At 34.4% G+C, this 21,033-nt stretch overlaps 1 protein-coding gene across 4 annotated transcripts; it reads left to right on the top strand.

The window, feature by feature from the left end:
• The first annotated feature begins 1,685 nt into the window (after positions 1-1,685).
• LOC131037874 (uncharacterized) lies at positions 1,686-2,923 on the top strand. 4 transcript variants are annotated; one of them, XR_009372423.1, is made up of 3 exons: positions 1,686-2,026; positions 2,148-2,186; positions 2,589-2,923. XR_009372423.1 is itself a non-coding variant. In XM_057970107.2 (3 exons), the coding sequence occupies exons 1-3, from the start codon at positions 1,690-1,692 to the stop codon at positions 2,804-2,806; spliced, it is 411 nt and encodes a 136-aa protein (XP_057826090.2). In that variant the 5' UTR covers positions 1,686-1,689; the 3' UTR covers positions 2,807-2,923. The 4 variants fall into 4 exon arrangements, 1 of the variants encoding a protein (XP_057826090.2); XR_009104319.2 differs by having other exon boundaries at positions 1,686-1,843; positions 1,966-2,026; positions 2,148-2,923; XM_057970107.2 differs by having other exon boundaries at positions 1,686-1,843.
• Positions 2,924-21,033: the final 18,110 nt, after the last annotated feature.

Genomic DNA, 21,033 nt, shown 5'->3' on the forward strand with positions numbered 1-21,033 from the left:
ATCTTTTATCAAAGAATGGAAATTTAATACATTTTACCTTGTTTCTTGCCTTCAAGACATTCATGAATTTATCTATTTTATTCTCTGACGTGGGTGCGGATCCCTTAATTTTTTCATATTTAACATGGCTAAGGATCTTTATGTCACTTCTTTTGTTTAGTTTTTCTAATGCCATCAAGTTTCTCTTAATATTATTGTAGAAATTTTGTCGGCATCTCTTAAGGTTTGAGGATCTTTATCTCTCAACAGATAACCCATTGTTGCACCATAAGCATTATAATACTACACTAGACACACATATTTATTGGGTCTCACGTATAGATGAATTCTATTAATAGCTTTAGCAAAGTTGACATTGAAATTCAAAAGACACTCATTAGATCTTTTACTAATATTATTGAACTCATTAATAATGAATCTAGGACCAATTGTATCTCCATACTATTCTTTCAAAATCCTTTTGAATTATCACAAGAGCCTATATGTGCATCGAGCAAGCTCTTGTACCAAACTCTTTCTTCATCAATCAATGATTAAAAAGTAAGTTTCAAGAAGATGATTTCATCCTCAATTTCAAAGTTATTTGTTAAATTTACAAAAGAATATAAATTCTCTTCGCTAGACAGTTTTTACTAAGGTAGTTCTTACCTTAATTGCAATGAATGCGGCTAAACTGGCTCCAAAACCGCGATGTCGTACGATGCAAAACCCTTGTGTTATGCTTACAGAAAAAATGTTGAATAGGTTCAAAATGGTTGTGGGGCTCGACAGAGCATTGCGACCGCTTTCCCCCTGTGTATAACATGAAGTTTATTCGCGGTGTACGACAATGTAGTTGGGAACTTTTTGGAGCCAGTTTAGCCGCAACCAAATTGCCTTGAGTAGCCTATAATACTAGTAAAATCCATTTTCTTAAGATTTAGAGGTGGCCTAGTAGGAACATGAGCAAGAGGTTGTTTAGTAGAAACATGAGCATGACCTCCGCAACCCACATGTGTATTATTCATGTGTATTATTCTTCTGTCTAGCAAGAAAAAATCTTATAACATTACCATTCACCCATTTTTGTGGGGTTAATCTTAAAATATTAACAATTGTAAAAATGACGACCTAAAATCTGTATAATTACTAAATCGATCTAGAGCATAAATTCTCTTTTTGAAATCTTCCCTTATTTTCTTAGCTTGGATCATATCCAATTCCCCTTTGATCTCATAGAAAATAAGACCAAGATCGTACTACACCTGTTAAATATGATGGATTAAATAACCTCACTAACACTAATAGCTTGAACCGACCCGAGACACCGACAATTTAAGATTATTTTGCAACTTGTCAACTGAGAAAAGCCTATATATTAGATGGTACGAAAGCTGAGATCAACTGAGAAAAGCCTATATATTTCGGAATAGACATTACTGAGCGAAGCAGAGGCTATCGTACATGTTTTTCTACATATGTTCATATCAATGTACGGTACACATACCAAATGTGAGTTGTTCAAGAATTTAAATTTCTCGTGGTCCCCAATGGGGTACACATGTATCTCATCCATATCGATTTACAGTCAAAAAAGAGATTCGACGTGTCGAGTCATGTACAGCTCTGTGCGACTGGAAAATTGCACACAATTATAGCCTATCCGCCTCTCTGAGTTGCTAAGATTAGCTTAGTAATCTGTTCAATTGAATGAATTTCCAGCTGCGCGATTCCTATTTACCGCCCAAAGTTCTACAAAGCACCGTTCCCACTCGCAAGAATATTTCACTCCTCATAAACTTCTTTTTGCGAGGTCTAATTTGCTTTAGATTTCAAAATCTTACTCTCAATAAGTCAAGATCAGGTAGCATTTTTTTTTCTACTACTTGCCCTAATGCGATTCTAATGCTTGGCATACTGGCTTATGGTTTTCACGCTATCCTTTCTTTTCTAAACTGTGTTGATGGTTTTAACGCTATCCTCCAGTTTAACAGATCTAATGATTGATGGTTCAATAATAGGATGCTTCATTGGTCGACAAGTGCAGGTCACTTGATTTTTTTTTCTTATATATTAGAATTGTATTGCCGTATTGTAACAATTTCCATTAAGTTTTGCTTCCTTTTCTTCTTTGTCTACACCTGATGCATATTTTGCTGCTCTTATAGGTTTGGGGCTGAACTCAAGGACATCAAGGACGTGCAGAGGTTAACTCTACTCCCTCGGTGATAGCTTTATGATATTTTATTATGCAGGTGGTTTGAAGGGATATTCCGTTATGTTGAGTTTTACTTATTTAGCATTATGGCTTGTAAACCCTAATGTTGGTGATGTATAATGTTTAGATTCTATTTCCCTTTTTTCTTTTAATTTTTCTATGGAAACATAGAGGGTATTATAATAAATTAATTATGCCATTGTTGGCACAGACCAAGAGAAGTTTTCAGACATCCATGCAATTCAAGTGTAGCTCACCTTTTGCCGTCCACGCAGCTTCTCAGCTTCTCTCACCTGTCCGCCATAAATAACTGACCTAAGTTTTCGTTTGCTGTGACAAAATCCTTTTGTAGTTTTTGTAAGCTTTTATTTTCCTTTCTCTCTTGTTGCAGGTAGATCAGTGAAGGGAAGATTGGTGAGCACCAGCCGACAAGTGAGTTTTTCAGGGAGCTGTATGCAGTTAGTATTACTGTGTAAACAAGACGGTGGGTTTCGAACGAAGCAAGAAGAAAAGAGTATATGTCAGTCAGTTCTGCTCTATTTTACCGCTCTTGATCAAGGAGATTGTGGAACAAAAGAATCACACAACGTTTGCTGTCTTTCTAAATGAATCATTGTTTCTAGCTGTACAGCGAGTCATAAAGAATAATCATACATTTTGATAACATTTTTTTGAAGTACAAGTTTCACTAGAAGTTAAGTCTTTGTGGCCACCCTAAATACTGAATCAATGTCAATGTTATGAACATTTTCTTTTTTAATTGTTATAAATTTGAGATTATTGTTTATCTCAATAAAAAATGATGGTTAACTTCATAATTCAAATAATATTTGTATTTTGGATATGTATTGTGGTTATGATTGTAATTCAAATAATATTTGTATTTTGGATATGTATTGTGTTTATGATTGTAGTTCTGTAAGTATAGTTCTTAGTATTAAATATCTATAACTCTTTCTTACTTAAAATTTTGTGTTTCAATTTTGAGTTTTGTCATTTGTTGTTTATGTTTATTTTAATATTTTAGCCTAAAGATTATTTATAAAGGCATAGATATTTAGGAAGGTATTAGATTGGTTAATTCAATGATGGGAAAGTGTACATTCATATAGAGATGAATATAGTTACTTGTTTATAGTTGTCATAACAAACAATGATAACCACATGAATAGACAATGCAATAAACATATGGTAGACAAATCTTATGCTTACATTGTTCGCTTATTACATTGTCTCTACAAATATACCCATAAAAGATCAACTTTCATCTAGCCAAAGGATCCACCCTTATCCTCATAAAGGTTTTTCCTCAAGCTAAATTCTAAAGCTCTCTAACCCACCCTTATCCTCATAATTTTTTTTCTTCAAGCTAAATTATTTGACAACAATACACATTGAGCTCCACACATACAAATCCATCATGTTGTCTTTGAACCTCATAAGCTTAATCATTCTTGATCACCATCTTGTTAAATCCTTAGGCAACTATCTATAATGAGTTCAAGACCAAACCCGTTAGTTGCCTTTGAAAATAAAACTTCATAATATATGTATTCTTTATATCTGTCAGCACCAACAATGAAAGATAAAAATAAACCAAGAAAGTAAAACAAAAAACGCTTTCATGTGAAAAACCATCTTAAAGTGAGATGATAGAATGGAGTGAACAAGAGAATGCAACAGACCTAGGGTTTCATCTACCGATGACTCTAGCCAGGGAGATGACGATGGTGAAGTAGACGATGTGGCTGCGGGAGACTTCTCCTTGGGTTGTGGTTATTTTATGTGTGAAGAGCCTTGCGCAGGCGATGATGGGGTTGTCTCCAAATCTCCCTCCCTTGGTCTATGTGCGATGGTCACATCCCCAACGACTGGCTTTCTATGTGATGCTTGGCCGGTTCTGGGTCATGGGATGCTTGGCGAGTGCGGTGGGGTGTGCAGTAGGGTTGGAGGTCTTTCTCTAAGCCCTGCTGGAGATATTGTTGTTGACTGGTTCGATGGTCCTGGCCCTTAGTCTTTGGGGCTTTTGGGTCTTGTCTCAGATGGGTGTGAGAGTCCTCTTTTCAGTTTGGTTGATGGGCGTTTTGCCTTTGGCTGCATCTTTCTCTCAATCTGGAGAATCCGTACCAAGGCTTTCTGCAATGTTGTTGGTGTTGGTGTGGCTAGGGTTTGGTGTTTCTGTTTTGGCCCTTGGCTCGGCCTGATGGTTACCACTCTTGTGGAGATGCTCGTGGTTGAGGTTGAAGGTGTTGTGAAAGGGTTCGCTCTTGCCCTCCTGCTCCTGTTTTTGTCACTTTTTTCTCAACCATTTGGTTTATTTTCAATACTTCCTCTTGAGGTGGCCCCATCTCTTATTGAGGTTGAGATGATGGGTTTTGGAAATACGCAGTTTCCTATTGAGGTGGAGAGGGTGGTTGTGATTCTTTTTGGCAGAAGTTGGAGGAAGACCTTGGAGCTCCAAACTCCTGTTTGGTTTGGATCTGAGTGTGGGATCATTGTTTTCTTCACCCCTTAGCTCCTTATTGAGGTAGTGATGTTGGGGGACAATGATTTCTGAGATCCTAGTGTTCCCTCTTTAGTTTTGGAGGGTCTTTCTCTTGAGGCAGGTGATTTTCTGGTTGTTGGATCTCTGCTTTCAAACTCTTTCATGTCTTCTCCTATAGAGGTGGAGAGCATGGTGATGCTTGTTTGTATGGATACTATCTTATTTAGGCCTTTGTTTCAGCTCTTGAGGTGGTTGAGGGTACCACTTCAAAACCCTTTGATGTGGTTCTGGGAGCCATTTCAAAACCCAGTTTTAAGGTTGGGGAAGCCTTTCAAAATCCCTTTGTGCTTTTGGGAGCCATTGTAAAACCCAATGCGAAGGTTAGGGGAGCCTTTCAAAACCCTCTTCCTTATCTTTGGTTGGATGTTGACAATTTTGAAGGGCCCATCTTAGTTTGTGTTTGTTTTTGGTTAAGGGACGGGCTAGCCTTTTGCTACCTGATCTTTTTTTTATATGGGTAGGGGATCCCGAAAAATCCTTGATGCTTGGACAGGTTGTGGGATCTTGGTTAAAACCCTCTTGTGTGGTTGTGGGTGCCAGTCAAAACCCTTAGTGTGTTTCAGGTTGACGAAGCCTATTTAAAACCCTCTTCTATGGTTGTGGGTGCCAGTCAAAACCCTCAAAGTCTTGTTGTGGACTAGCCTGATTTGTAATGTTCTCTGTTGTCCACTGGTTGGTGTTTCACTGGTGGTTGACGGTATGGATTCATTGTATATCTTTTGATCAGCTGTTTCTTGTTGGGAGATGGATGCTAGTTCATCCAGAAGGTTTCGGGGCCCCTTAAAACTCGTCGTGCGAGGTTTTGGGTCCCCTCAAAACTTGCTTTTCCCTTATTCAAAATATTGAGATGATAGAAAAGTTTTTCATTTGATGGCTTGTGGAGGAGAAGGAGGTGTTAGAGTTTCTAGTGGTGGTGATGAGACAAGAAAGGATGAGGATGCAAAGGCAAATGAAGAGGGGTTTGTGCTTGGTCTCTCGTTCCTCTCTCATGGCCCTTCGGTTGAGAAGTTTGTGGCCTTTTTAGGCTTGTTTGGTTGGATGATATGCTCATTGATGCCATGCCTTTTTGGGGGGGTTTTGGCAAATATCTGGTGTTCTTGCTTGCAAGTTTCACCAGGGGACTAGTTATGTCTTGGGAACTTTCTTCCTTAGTTCATGGGTTTTCCTCTGTTCGCCCTTTTGTAGAGCATACCAGCTATTTTTGGTCCTACCCCTGTTGTGGCTAGTGGACTCTTCTCTGCATCAATGTTTTTCCTAATGTTGGAGTCAGTTTCGATGACCTTGTGGTTTATCCTTTCATGGGTGCCTCTACTTCTCTCCAACTTAGGATCCACTTGGGCCTCCCTATCCCTTACTACTCTATTTGTCATGCTGGTTGTTTTTGTATGGGTACCTTTGGATTTTGTGGTTGTGTTGGTCCATGATGGATGGAATTATTTTAGGGTTTGGTTGGGGGTCACTAGTTGGTTGGGTTTGACCCCCTCACACTTCATGTTTCGTGTGGATGTGATCTGCTTGGTCCTTACTTGGATGGGTTCTGAGTTGGATGCTCTTCTTTAGCAACCTACCTTTGCTTTTGCCTTTGGGGATTTTCTTTCCCAGCCCTCACTTTTTCTCACTCTATTATCTTGGTGGAGGCTGACTGTTCTGAGTGGGAATTTGTGTTACCCCTTGTTTTGCTCTCCTTCTGGGTTGGTCATGCTTCTTTACTTTGGTGGAATGATTTTATGGGTTACTTTGGCTAAGCATGATTTAGGGATTGATGGCACCCTTTCTGGTATGGGCTTTTTTACTATGTTTGTTGATGTTGTCGATTATGGACTAATAGAGGTGGTCAATGATGCTATGTCTACTACTAACAATGAGCCTATTGAGGTTACCTTGGTGCCTGTGTCCGTAGGGATTATTTTGGTTTATAGTTTTGCTACTAGTGGGCCTTTGCCAATGGACCTATGGCGGTAGTTACTAGGTCTATTTCTGATTGGAACTTCTAAGGTGAGTGTCCCTATTCTCTATTTGATGGATCTTGTTTGGTTTATAGGTTTGTGGTGCCATCTCCACCTTCGCTGGACTTCTGGGTGTTTTTACCAATCCTCCCATTGGAGACTCTTTTCGAGGTGGAGGCTCCTCTCTTGGAAGTTGGTTATAACTTTAGAGTTTTAGGGTTTGAGCATTTTCTAGTGGAGGAAGAATTCACTATTAAAGTTTGATATTTGCTACCTATGGTGGGTTGTAGGTGGTTGCGCATTGAGGGATGGTTAACCTACGGGTGATTAATCAGAGAGGGGTTTTCTCACCTCATTCCTGCTCTTGTGATGGGTTCTGACTTCATTTAGTGGATTCCTTTGTCCTATTGGGAATATGCTTGTCTTTATTGCCTCTCATACTTTGGTGTATCCCCTTGAGGGATGCTTTACTGTGTCTTATTTCACAAAAAAATTGGATGTGGCCAACTCATTTCTAGGTGCTACTAAATCATTGTGGTCTTTGTTGAAGAATATCCTTCAGTGTTATCCACCTAGTAAAAGGTTGTAGAGAGCCATTCAAAATCCATTATTTTTTTTGTTCCCTTAGCTACTCTCGTTCTAGTGCAAGGGGTTATTTCAAGAAGATGGTTTGGGATTCCTTCCTAAACCCTTTGTTTGGATTAGGTATTCTTGTTGCGTTGAGACCTTTGTTTCCGCTAGTTATTGTTTTCGTCAAAAGACTATTCAAAAAATGATCTATCCTTTTTGTTTTTTCTGGTTTAGTGGTCCTACGACTTGTGAGTACCTCCCTTGTGTGCGCCTGTATGACAATGTAATAGTTTGGGCCTCTCCCAGTTTTATCTAATCAGAACTTGAGATGATAGAAATTCCTCAATCCTTCGATGTGACCAACCTCCAATTATGACTTTGTTATAGCTTATCCATTTGATATCACATTAATCTCTTTGATAACATAATAATGTGACTCTTTGAAGGCCCATATTATGTGTAACAAATATGGCCCTGAAAGAACAAGTATTGTTTGAGATATATTTAGCTATAAAAATGTTGATTTCAACCAATGATGGACCCATTGATTTGATATCATGGGATCGAAATGGGAGCAAATTGATATCACTAGGACATGTTTTGGGATGAATTGATGTCATAGGATCAGAATGAGGATGAAATGACATCAATGGGATAGATTTTGGGATGAATTGACATCATATAATCGAAATTGGGATGAATTGATATCAATGAGACAGTAAATGGGACAGAAGTGATTGAGATAGGATCAACAAATAGCATGATATGTTAAAAATAGGAGACGTAGGTGTTGACTATTTTTTAGTGTCTATAGTAAGATTTATTTTGGTCTATTGAAAGTGATCACTTGTTGGGAAGATTGTATATTTAAACTTGATCCCTATAGAGGATGGTTATATAACCCCTACTTATTCTAATCCAATTGATTATTTCTCTATTGAGGATGTTGGAAATGCAACTTATGCCGATTATGATCCTTACTAATGCCTTCAAAATCTTTGAGGATATGGAAATTGTTATATTGCATTTTGTTAATTTGATAAGGTAGATTAGGCTCATATTTCATGCACTTGAATTATAAGTTTAAAACTTGAAATGGTAGCTTACACAATCTTTTCATTAAAGTTTAAAATCTAAAATGACGACTCAATGGAGATAGTTGAATTAAAGGAAACTCCTGATAAAATTCCACAAGGGTATTATTGAGTTGGTGCCTAATTGCTTACTTCTTTAAAAAATGTCTTTCCGATTCAAGGATATGGCTTTATTTTGTTTTCTTTCTCTATTAGGGACCCTCGTTGGCGTTCTCTTCCCTTATTTTCCAAGGGGATCATGTGTGTATGATAAATATAAGTGAATACCTTAAAAAGATAAACATAATTATGATTTCCTCCAAGAAAGAGGGGTATGTGTCAAGAAGGTGCTAAGTGGCTCACAAGTTATCCTGAGGGAATAAATAAAGAATAAAATGCTTTGGCCAAAGCTAGAGTCACTTCATGAGTAAAAGGACATTGGATAGAAATTGTTCTAGGAAGAATAAAATAAGTTGCAAGTGTTAATTACTTCATGATAGCACAAATTTCCCACATGTTGTGATGAGATGGACACATGTTTCGAGTCACATGTGAGTAGGAATTAATGATGAGATGAATATATTGTCTAGGGCACGTAATTGATGAGATGAAAATATTTATTCATTGACTCTTCAAGTCACATGTGAGTAGTTATAAAATATTTAGATTTTTGCATACCTTTCACTCACATATTAAATTTTGTCGATGTTTAACTTAAATCAAAATTACCTCTATGCTTGACTTCACCTTTTGAATATTAAATTATAAGAAATTAATTTATAGAATATGCATGTATTTAAATCTATGCTAAAAAATCATTTAAAAATAGATATGAATGTTTCTCTACTAAAACTTGCACTTTAAATTGGACTTCGTTTATTTTTGCATACTATGCCCTGTGTTTTTCACCTACTTTTTAGTATCAATAAGAAATAAAAATAACAATTTTTAAAAAAATGAATGCCTAATTAATTCTTCTTCATACATAATTCCTTCAAACTTCCATCCACACATTCCTTAAAAACACTTTTAACAAGAATGCTTCAACTACTCCAACTTCTACCCAAGTGCTACTAAAATTAGCCTACGACATAGCCACACCTCGGGAGACACCAAACTACCTTGTATAAATCTCCATGTCAGTGTCATTGTCAGTCTATCATGCGAATCCCTTCCTTACAATGGCCATCAGTTTGGTTTTCTTCCTACATAATCCATATGGAATCTCATGCACCCTTTTCCTCTTCAAAAACATTTTAAATATCTCAATTCACACTTTCACATATGCGACATAAAGTTCCTACGTTTCATGTTCATATTTATTTTTATCACAAATAGATGAATAATATGAGTAGAGGTTTGCTTGTTAATTGTTTTACATGGTACATAAATTATGAGTTGGTTTTCTTTCTACTTCATGGAGTATTAATTTTTGTCTATAATTATTGATTAACCAATAAAATGCTCTAAAAAGTGACATGTGTGATAACTAAATGCCTCTAAATCTAAAAAATAACATGTAATAGTAATAGTAATGAAAAGTTGTTGAAAAATGTCAATCAATTCTTATACATAAATAATGATATAGGAAATATTGTAAAGTTGGGTAGAAGATGCTTATTATCTAGTATCAATATTTCTCTTGTCTCAATGCATCATGAAAATAATGGTAGTTGTACAGTTACATATCTTTAGTGGAATCTTTGGAATTTGGGCTTATTGATGGAGTGATTAATCAAGAGTCTATTGGACCTTTTAACCTCCTCTACCAAAGATTTCAACACTTCTTCTAGTGCTACTTTAGGAGGGTGAGGACTAACAACCACGATAGTGGAGATTGGTGGAACTAGAGGATGGAGGAATATCCATCATCTCAAGTTAGCTTTTCACTTTGAGATGATGCTTTGTATGAAAGTCTTAGTGTTGACATGTATGAGATTTAGTGTTCACCTCAATATTATACCCTTTCAAGGACCATCAAATAACTCGATGGAGTTCTATTGTAGCTCTATATTGCTTGTTGTCAAATAATCTGGGAAGTAGTTATTTGAGAGTTGAGGACTGAGGACTTGAGAGTTTAGTTCAAATCAACACCCTTTTGAGGGTCATGAGACAACTTGACAGGGCTATACTTAATTTTATAATTGTTTCTTCAAAGAAAGATCTTCTGAAAAAATATGCATTTATTTTATGCAAACAACAAGTTTTGTGATGTAATCCTTAAGGAGGTGATAGGGTTCACCTAGTTTGCTCACACTTCACCTAGTTGGTGTTGCTCAATTCCACCAACCTCATTAGGTCTAGCTATGCTTCAAGACCTCCAAGTCCTTCTCAACCTCTGCTAGGACTCTCTCTTTGCCAATATTAAGGTGTTTGCAACAAGTGATTTGACTAGGAACTCTACCAATTCAATATGCTTCTCATATACTCAATCTTGCATCCTTGACAACAACTTGTCAACTTCTCACTTTTCACCCCCATACTGTTATGAGACATTGCAGAGGTGTGGAGGTGGTATTTACCATGAAATGAGTTCAACTAGGTCCATTTGGGGTTTTGCAATCTTCAATTCCTCTACTGATTTCATAAAATTACTAGAAATAGGGCTACAAGGATGAGCCCTAATTAGGCCTCTGAAATCCAGTTTCTAAGGTTTTTTGGTCTTACGATCCAAAAGACCCTACAAAGAGTTTTATTTTTCTTCAATCACTCATTGAACCCCAAGAGATTTGGTTGGTTTTAGACCCCCAAGTGTCTGTACCATGCCCTAACCCAAAAATGAGGTTTTGATAGGGTTTCAATGGCTTCTAGGACTGTGACTGTCCAACTTTGTGAAAAGGGCATCAAATGGACTTGTCTAGGCTTCTCCTTACAACTGCAACTCTGCATGGACCTCATGAACAATTCCAAATGATTAGGCTAAGGTTTTGGTTTCACCCCTGCATTCTTTTGTCATTTCTCCACCTTGTCTTCCTAGTCGGGTTGCCACAGGAATTGCCTAGAACAAGGTGGAAACAATGGTAATATTCACTTCCAAAACTCCTCCCTACATATTTACAATGTACATAGGGTTGCCTTCCATGTACCAATAGGCCATGATGGTAGCATGGAGGGATTTTATGGGGCAACCATTTCTCACTAAAAAGCTATTTAAAAGCCAAAACTTTCTATTTGAAAACAAAACAGTAAAAGAACTACCAAAATGTATTTACAAAGCATGAAATGGATTGATTGGCCCTAGAACACACCAAACAACGACTATCCAAGATTGGATCAATGGATTTAATCCATTTGTATTCACTTTTTATGTAAAATAAGACAAAAACAATGATAACAGTACGAAAATGAGTGGTTCAGATTGTCATTCACAAAAATCAATGCTTCCAACCTTGGTATCTGTGCAAGAGAGGGTTTAAATAGTCTTCCCCACGTGTGGAGGCATCTTAGGTCAATATTTTAACCCTAACTCCACCGCCAATCTCTTTTAGGACCAAATTTGTCATGACAGCTTGAAAAGTTGTCATGACAACTTTTACAATTTTCCACATTTTGCCTTTCCCACTTAGGCAACCTATTACAAGTAATCATTCATGTCTTTTTCAACATTCCTAAGACTATTCTAAACCTCTCTAATTCTCTCACCAAGTTATGCCTCTTTTGACCATTAAGAAGGCAATTTTAACTACTCAACCTAGCACCTACTCACAAAGTGCACACCTAGAAAGAAAACTAACTCAACTAGGCCTACACTTGACTCAAACCAAATATTACACACATACTTTGGACCCTCCTGGAGTCCTTATTAGAAACCTGACTTTGCTAAGGTCAGTACAAGCCAAAATTGAAGAAGGATTATGAGCCCAAGTCCTAGGTGCTCCTGCACCAGGAGGGTCCCTTGACAATGTGAGTTTTATAATTTTTAGGTATATTTGCAAGAAGAATGTACTAAGGGCAGAATGTTAGTGTATCTTCTATTACATTGCTAAGATCAATATTCGTAATGACTTTATGCTTAGCATTGGTGGTAGTTCAGACAACTATCTTTCTACTTCTTTTTATATGTAGGCTCTTTTATCAAAGAATAGAAATATAATGCATTTTCCCTTGTCTCATACCTTACAGACATTCATGATTTTATCTATTTTATTCTCTGATGTGGGTGTGGATCCCTTATTTTTTTTCATATTTAACATGGCTAAGGTTCTTTATGTCACTTATTTTGTGTAGTTTTTCTAATGCCCTCAAGTTTCTCTTAATATGATCGTAGCAATTTTGTAGGCATCTCTTAAGGTTTGAGGATCTTTATCTCTCAACAGATAACCCATTATGGCACCATAAGCATTATAATACTATACTAGGGACATAGATTTATTGGGTGTCATGTATAGATGAATTCTATTCATAGCTTTAGCAAATTTGACATTGAAATTTAAAAGACACTCATTATATCCTTTACTAATATTATTGAACTCATTAATAATGAATCTAGGACAAACTCTATCTCCATACTATTATTTCAAGATCCTTTTGAATTTATCACAAGAGCCTATACATGCATCGAGCAAGCTCTTGTACCAGACTCTTTCTTCATGAGTCAATGATTAAAAAATAAGTTTCATGAGGATAAATTTATCCTCAATTTCAAAGCCATTAGTTAAATTTACAAAAGAATTTAAATGCTCTTCACTAGACAGTTTTTACTAAGGTAGTTCTTACCTCAATTGCAATATGGCTCGAGTAGTCTATAATACTAGTAAAATCCACTCTTTGTAAAATCCACTCTTTGTACCTCTTAAGATTTAGAGGTGGTCTACTAGGAACATGAGCATGACCTCCACAATCATTCTTTGTATAGGAAGAAAACATCTTATAATATTACCATTCACTCATTTTCGTGAGGTTAGTCTTAAACCATTAAGAATTGTAGAAATTACCTACAATTTGTAGAATTACTAAATCAATCTATATTTATCAAAGCATAAATTCTCTTTTTGAGATCCTCCCTTATTTTCTTAGCTTGGATCATATCGAATTCCCCTTTAAGATTATTTTGCAACTTGTCAACTAAGAAAAGCCTATATATTAGATGGTACGAAAGCTGAGATCACATGTATATTGTTCGGAAGAGACACTAGTGAGCGAAGCAGAGACTATCGCACATGATTTTCTACATATGTTCATATCAATGCACGGTACACATACCAAATGTGAGTTGTTCAGGAAATTTCAAGCTCTCGTGATCCCCAATGGCGTACATGCACATGTATCTCGTCCATATCTATTTACAGTCAAAAAAAGAGATTCGGCGTGCCGAGTCATGTACGGCTCTGTGCGACTGGAAAATTGCACACAATTATAGCCGATCCGCCTTTCTGAGTTGCTAAGATTAGCTTAGTAATTTGGTCAATTGCATAAATTTTCAGGTCCGTGATTCCTATTTACCGTCAAAAAGTTCTACAAAACACCGTTCCCACCGCAAGAATATTTCACTCATCATCTTCTTTTGGCGAGGTCTAATTTGCTATAGATTTCGCAATCCTACTCTCAATAAGTTAAGATCACGTAGCATTTTTTTTACTACTGCTTGCCCTAAAGCGATCCTAATGCTTGACATACTGGTTTATGTTTTCACGCTATCCTTTCTTTTCTAAACTGTGCTGATGGTTTCAACGCTATCCTCTTTTTTCTTCTTAGATTACTCACCAAGTTTCATGATAGGTGACTGCAGGGGGGTTTAGACGCAGCAGTTTTAAGGAGTGTGGCTTTCGACACAATTATCGTCCTGTTTTCTCTTGTTTCTTCTCCCGTTTAACAGATCTAATGATGGATGGTTCAATAATAGGATGCTTGATTGGTCGACAAGTGCAGGTCACTTGATTTTTTTTCTTATATATTCTATTGCAATGCCGTATTGTAACAGTTTCCATGGAGTTTTGCTTCCATTTCTTCTTTGCCTACACCTGATGCGTATTTTGCCGCACTTATAGGTTTGGGGCTATATGATATTTTATTATGCAGGTGGTTTGAAGGGATATTCCGTTATGTTGAGTTTTACTTATTTTGTATTATGGTTTGTAAACCCTAATGTTGGTTGCTGTGATTAGGTCAGTGAAGGGAAGATTGGTGAGCGCCAGCCTACAAGTGAGTTTGTCAGGGAGCTGTATGCTGTTAGTGTTACTGTGTAAATAAGACTGGGTTCAAATGGCGACCAAAGTTTTTTTTTAAAGATTATTGATTATCTCAAAAAAAAAATTATGGTTGATTTCATAATTCAAATAATAATAATATTTGCATATATATTTCAAATACTTATTGATTCTTACAATGAGACCTAAATTAAAATTTAGTTTTTCAATTTTGAGTAGCTTTTATATATACTCTCCTTACCTATTCAAAAATTTATTTTTATAATATTATATATAAATCTTAATGTTTATCAATTAAATATTTTTTAGTTTTTTATTTTAAAATATAAAAAATAAAATGAAAGATAATGTAAATTTAAAATTATTAATATTAATTATCCAAAAATATGATTAATTCAAAATTTCAGATTTAGAAGAGATTGAAAGAAATTATCATTCTTAAGTACTACAATAAATGAATAGAGCAAAATTCGATATCTCACATCTTAAAATACATGATAAAATTTTAAAAGTTGTAAGATATTTACAATAAATGAATAGAGTAAAATTGTATATCTCCCATTGTTAAATACATGATGAATTTATAAGAAATTGTAAGATATTTACAATTTTAAAAAGAATTATCAATATTCTTCATGTGGTCATCAACAACAACAAGAGCTTTGAAAATATTAAGATATGTTGTTTTGAGCTCCAACATAACATGAAATTTCTATAAATCCACTTCGAGCTAAGAACCATGGACATAATACCAAGTTTTAGTAGATGAACTTCAAGATAAGGGATAAATTTTTTCTTTAATATCATCCAAGAAAAATTTTAGTTGGAGACATACAATATTTAAATTATTATTTTTTATTGTTGTAATATATATAGAAACCATATATGTCAATTATAATACTATGTTCTTTTGATAACCAACTTAATAGAAAGTTTCTATAGATCCACTTCAAGCTAAGAACCATTAACATGATACCAAGTTTTCTTAAGGCACCTCCTATAATATCATCAAAATAATGATCATTAGAAATGCACAATCTTATTAAAAAAAATGATTGTATTGTGTAGAAAAATATATATTTGATGTATAATGATATATTATTGTGAGGTTTAGCATAATACATAATTTCTATAGAGCCATTTTAAACTACGAAACTCTCACATAATACCAAGTTTCTATAGAGATATTTCAAAATGATCGATAAATTTTTTCCTATAATATCATCCATATAATGATCTATTATTTATTATACTGTAATATATATATATATATATATATATATATATATAAAGAATTTGTAAAACAAAATAGATGACCACCATCATAATTCTTGTGCTCATTACCTATATCCTACCATTACAAAAATAGTACTTTTTAATATTGAATCAAAGTGTCAAAATTATGCTTCCAAACATAAGAGTAAATGCCAAAAAAGAATAAGAAAATAATTTATAAAATTAACAAATCCCATTATCAAATGCACCTCTTATCAAATATTAAAAATTACATATCTAATATGCCCCTAAATGATAATAAGTCTACTATGCATGCAAGTACCAAATTTTACAATTAAATATTTAAAGATTTGTTGTGCTATTAAAAATTACATTGTTTGTTCAAATTTTGAGATTAAGATAATGATTTAGTGGAGCAATGGGAGCGGGGTGTAACCTCCCTTGGGCTTAACCTCCATTCTCCACTCTCCAAGTTGGGCTTTATGGACATGAATCTGCACCTTACACATCTCATAGAGTAGATTTTTAGGACTTCATCGTATGTAGATGGGGACAAAAAGGCTGAATATTGCAGGACAGAAATCTGCATTCAGATATCATCTATATATATATAATAGAGTTGATTTTACCTAATATTAAGTTTGTTAATATTATAATAATGGTTGCTATAAGTGTTATTAATTTTTCCACAATTGTTCATATTATTAAGCAAATTCTTTGTGTTTACAATTTGTTTTAGAAGCATTATTGTAAATTTTCTATACTTATTATAAATAGGTAAGAAGAGTTGAGACATTTTTTTGTGTTTCAATAGCATTAGAATTATAAAAATTTATATGAAGACACTTTTGAAGTAGTTAATTGTTTGATAGAAATTGTATTTGACATTGTTTTAAAATTATAAAAATACAAGTTGCTGCATTCAACATAGCATCATTGATTCTATGAATAAGTTTCTTATAAGCATATGTTGATGAAATGAGTAGTTGAAAGAAAGACAAAAAGATAGCTACTTTTATAAGCTTCGTGAATGAAGACTTTTTTTATAGTCCACAATGTAGCGTGATTTGTATTTGGGTCTATAGATGGATTACATCAATATTGGCCCACCTCATACTCCTTGGAAGAGATCCTTAACCATGTTCACCATTGTGGGATAACTATTCAGCATGCTCTGCCCAGTAAATTTCACAACATTTTTATATTGTCTCTACGTTTTTGTTGACATAATTATTTGAATGCATTCAAATGGTGCAAATCAATGATATTATTATTGACATTCTATTAGAAATGTTGAAAAAGAATTAATATGCAACTACTAGCATGTTTTGTGTCATTCTTGTAGCTCATTTAACTATTGACTATAAAATTTATTGTATAGTTATCTACATAATACACATGCATCATGTCTACAACTTGTTGCAATTTATATTTTATTTTATTCTCCATGTTATTCTTATTTAAATTTTTAACTCTTTTTCCCCTTCTTCAAATCAAATGAATATTTTCTATAAATTCAAATAAAATATATATACGAGATATTTGTAACTAATTTTCATATTTATAAAAAATTATTTTGTTTGTAACATCACACCATAACAATAATGTACACATAGATATAAGGTACTTAAATATCTATTTTACTATAACAATATATATAAAGATATATCATACTACAAAATATAATCATAAATTTATATCTAATAATTTTCTTCATATTTATTACCAATTTTATGTGTTTATATGTATAATCTATTTTATATGTTATGATTTTTGGGTTTCTTTAAAGTTAATAATTGGGGTTTGGGTGCACAAGGCATGAATAGTTATTGGATCTATAATGGCTATTGATGTTCTTCCCCTATTTATATTCGTATAAAGATAGATATTCTAGTTTATACATCATCATTATATATAAATGAATGTATTATCAATTTAAATTGAATATTTAACATTTTGTATTCTATATAATTCCTATGGCAATGGGGGAGGAATGAAAAAATGATTAATAAGTGAGGATATAGAAACCCTATAAATGTTAATATCACCCATTATATTCTAGCTTGGTATTTCCTTGACACAATTACTACATCTATGACTTTTCATATAGTTTGAGAATTCATTTCATTGCTTCATACACAAATTTTAATTCAATTGAATACCATACATTGTTGGATGTGAAGTCCAACTGTTCATTTCATATTCCCTTTTGCTTCTCTTCATCTTCTCTTAAAGTCTATTGTATATATATGAGGGAAATGCTTTATGCATGTAATCTCCAATATGTAATACAGTTCCCTATGGATGTAACCAAATTGGTGAATCACATTAATTGGTAAAAGTACAAATTTGTGTCACACTTTTATAAATGAAATGGAGAACACCAATTCAACTTTTTTAATTGAATCAATAGAAAGTGACATATATGTTTTAAATTTTAAAATGATGTAAACTAATAAAATGTATATTTTTTAGTGTATTTTATATTTATATATTTTTTAAAATTTAGAAAATTATTTGAATATAGGTGTTTTTAAAGTAAACGCTAAAATTTGGCTACTGATAAAATGTTGAAATTGAAGTTACACAAGGCCCCATGCTTTGTATAGTAAATTTTATCTTTTTTTTCTTCAATTTTTTTGTGTATTGATAACTTGAAACTTTAATGCATGGATATATTTTTCACTTTTTTTTATAAATATATATATTTTTAAATAAATTTGAAAAGTTGCATGTGCTGAAATAAAACTCTTTCCATTTGGCACCACCTTTTGTCATAATTATTTATCTAGAATAGAAAAGAATTATATCATCTCGATATAGTTTTTTTTTTCGATAAAAGTGGAATAGCCACTAATTTTTTTATTAATAATAATATGAAAATTACAAAGTAGCAACAAAACTCAATCCTGCATAAACAAGAGAGACCAAGACCCAAGTCTGTTTATAAAATCCCCAAGCCAAAAAGACCCATAGATGAGTCACAAAATGGGGGCTCAACATAATATACATTTATAGCCGACGAGGAAGAAAATAAAAATACCCAATTATATGGCCGTCTGATTACAACAATCACTAGTCCCCACATTCGGGGGTTCACAAGGACTAGAATTATCACCACCCATCACAGGAAGGACCACATGCAAGGGCGTGACTGCACTAGGGTCACTTCTAACCGCAGCCAAGGTGTCCAATAGAGAGTGGATTCCATTGAATACATCCAAAGGAACAACCAAAATGCAATGAGCCATGTGATCAATTAGAGCCTCAAAACTAACAAAGTGTCATTGTACTTGTCACCAATAAGACCACCCCTGGCTACACACAATAATTCTCCTTACCAACCATTAGCAAGAAGCTCAGAAAGAGACAAGAAACCACCATAAGGAAACATGCCATTATCAAAGTGGCAATAAGACAAAGCATAATCCACATCAGTAGAAGAATAGAGGGAGGGAAGGAGAAATGTATCTAAAATAGCCTGCACCAAAGAAGAGTCCAAAAGAAGATCCATACACAGTGAGAAAACAAGAAGCAACTTAAAAAATGAATGAATTTGGAATTTCCACCAGCCAAAGCTTACCAACAACCTTTCTAATAGCATATGCAACATCCAGAGTGAGAAAATTCAAAAGCCTTCCAAGCTTCCCATCATCAAATGTATGTGAATCCTGAAAATCCAAAAATGTAGATGACAAAGAAACCTTGTACCACACAATTTCATCTTTCGATGACATGAATAAAGATAATTACCAACTAATAGTTTCAAATACAAATATATAATAAAAAGAAACATCATGAAAAATTCATCATTAATATCAATATCCTCATATGTGTTGGCTCATGTATTCACACAGGGGAATAGAAATGTTAGTTAACCAAAATGGCGGTCAAGCATCAATCTAAATGTAAGTCAAGAAGGATCATTCCTAATCCAATGGCATTATAAATGCAACCTTACAAAGTTGGGTACTTATCTAATAATAACCCTATATTTAACCTCAAGAATGATGCCGCCATAGTCCATTTCAAAAATCAAACATAACTATTAATTATTTATAAATGATTGGAGGTAGAGAAGATCTTGCCACCTATTCATAAGCCGCATTATCATTAATTGCCTTATTGCCAAGAAAATCTGCAATAGAATTGGCTTCCTTTAAACAATAAGTAACATTAAAAGACTTAACATGATTAAGCAACTGCAAGATATTGTCCAAAAGGTACTGAAAATGCCAAGAATGTGACCTTTTATTAAAAAAGGAATAAATAACTAGTATGGAATCACCCTCAATAATAATATTCTCGATTTTAAAAGAGATAGCCAATTCAAGACCAAGGCTCAGAGCTTCAAGTTTTTCCTTATTATTGGTCTAGGGCAAGACCATTTTACATGCAAATAAAAAAATGTCTCCAAAAGGATTAGATAAAACTATTCCAACACCAAACACCCTAGGATTTCCCCTAGAAGTTCCATCATAATTAATTTTAAATCTCCCAATAGGTGGAGAAGACCACCTAGCTTGGGCCCTCGAAACCTTGCTCGATTCAGCTTTAACCGAGCTCGATTGAGGCAAAGGACAAAGAAAATTCCACTTAGAAGAATTTTATCATCCCAAGAAGAGAAATATTTTAGACGAGAGGGATGCTTAAATAGATAGCTCCTAACCATAACAACCTCAACAAAGGAGAATTTATGTTGAAAATTCTGGAATTTATTGCAAGCCACAAATTCCACACCACCAAAGAAGGGCTTGCATCCCATAGGCCTGCCAACATGGAATCAATATATAAAGAAGGCTAAACCATAAATTGTGAGCAAAGAGGCACAAACAAAAGCAAACCATCCCAGCATAGCAAAAAGCCAATACCAACAATCCATTGCAAATGGAAAAAGGGTAAAAAGGGGATTAGAAGATTCCATGAAGTAACCACAAAACACACAAGGGAATACAACAATAATGCCTAATCTATCCAGGCGAGAGCCAGTTAACACTATATCTTTCTATGCCAGCCAAGCAAAGGCTCCCTATTTAGGAAGACAAGTAGCTCCCCAGAAGAACCTAACAGGAAACTTAGGAAGGGAAGAAGTGTCTACTAATGAAGCATAACTATCCTTAACAAAATAATTACCATTCTTAGACTTGATCCAATTCAATTCATCCTCCCTTTTAGTGAGAACAACCACTCTTTTCTAAATCTCTTTATGATAAACATTCTTAACATTTTGGGAACAGGGAAGGAAATCAATTGATTTCCTTTTAACTATAGCAATAGGACCCAAAAAATTCTATCAAGAGATAATCAACGAAAAAAATAC

This window comes from Cryptomeria japonica, chromosome 5, assembly GCF_030272615.1.
Source record: "Cryptomeria japonica chromosome 5, Sugi_1.0, whole genome shotgun sequence".
Classification (NCBI taxonomy): domain Eukaryota; kingdom Viridiplantae; phylum Streptophyta; class Pinopsida; order Cupressales; family Cupressaceae; genus Cryptomeria; species Cryptomeria japonica.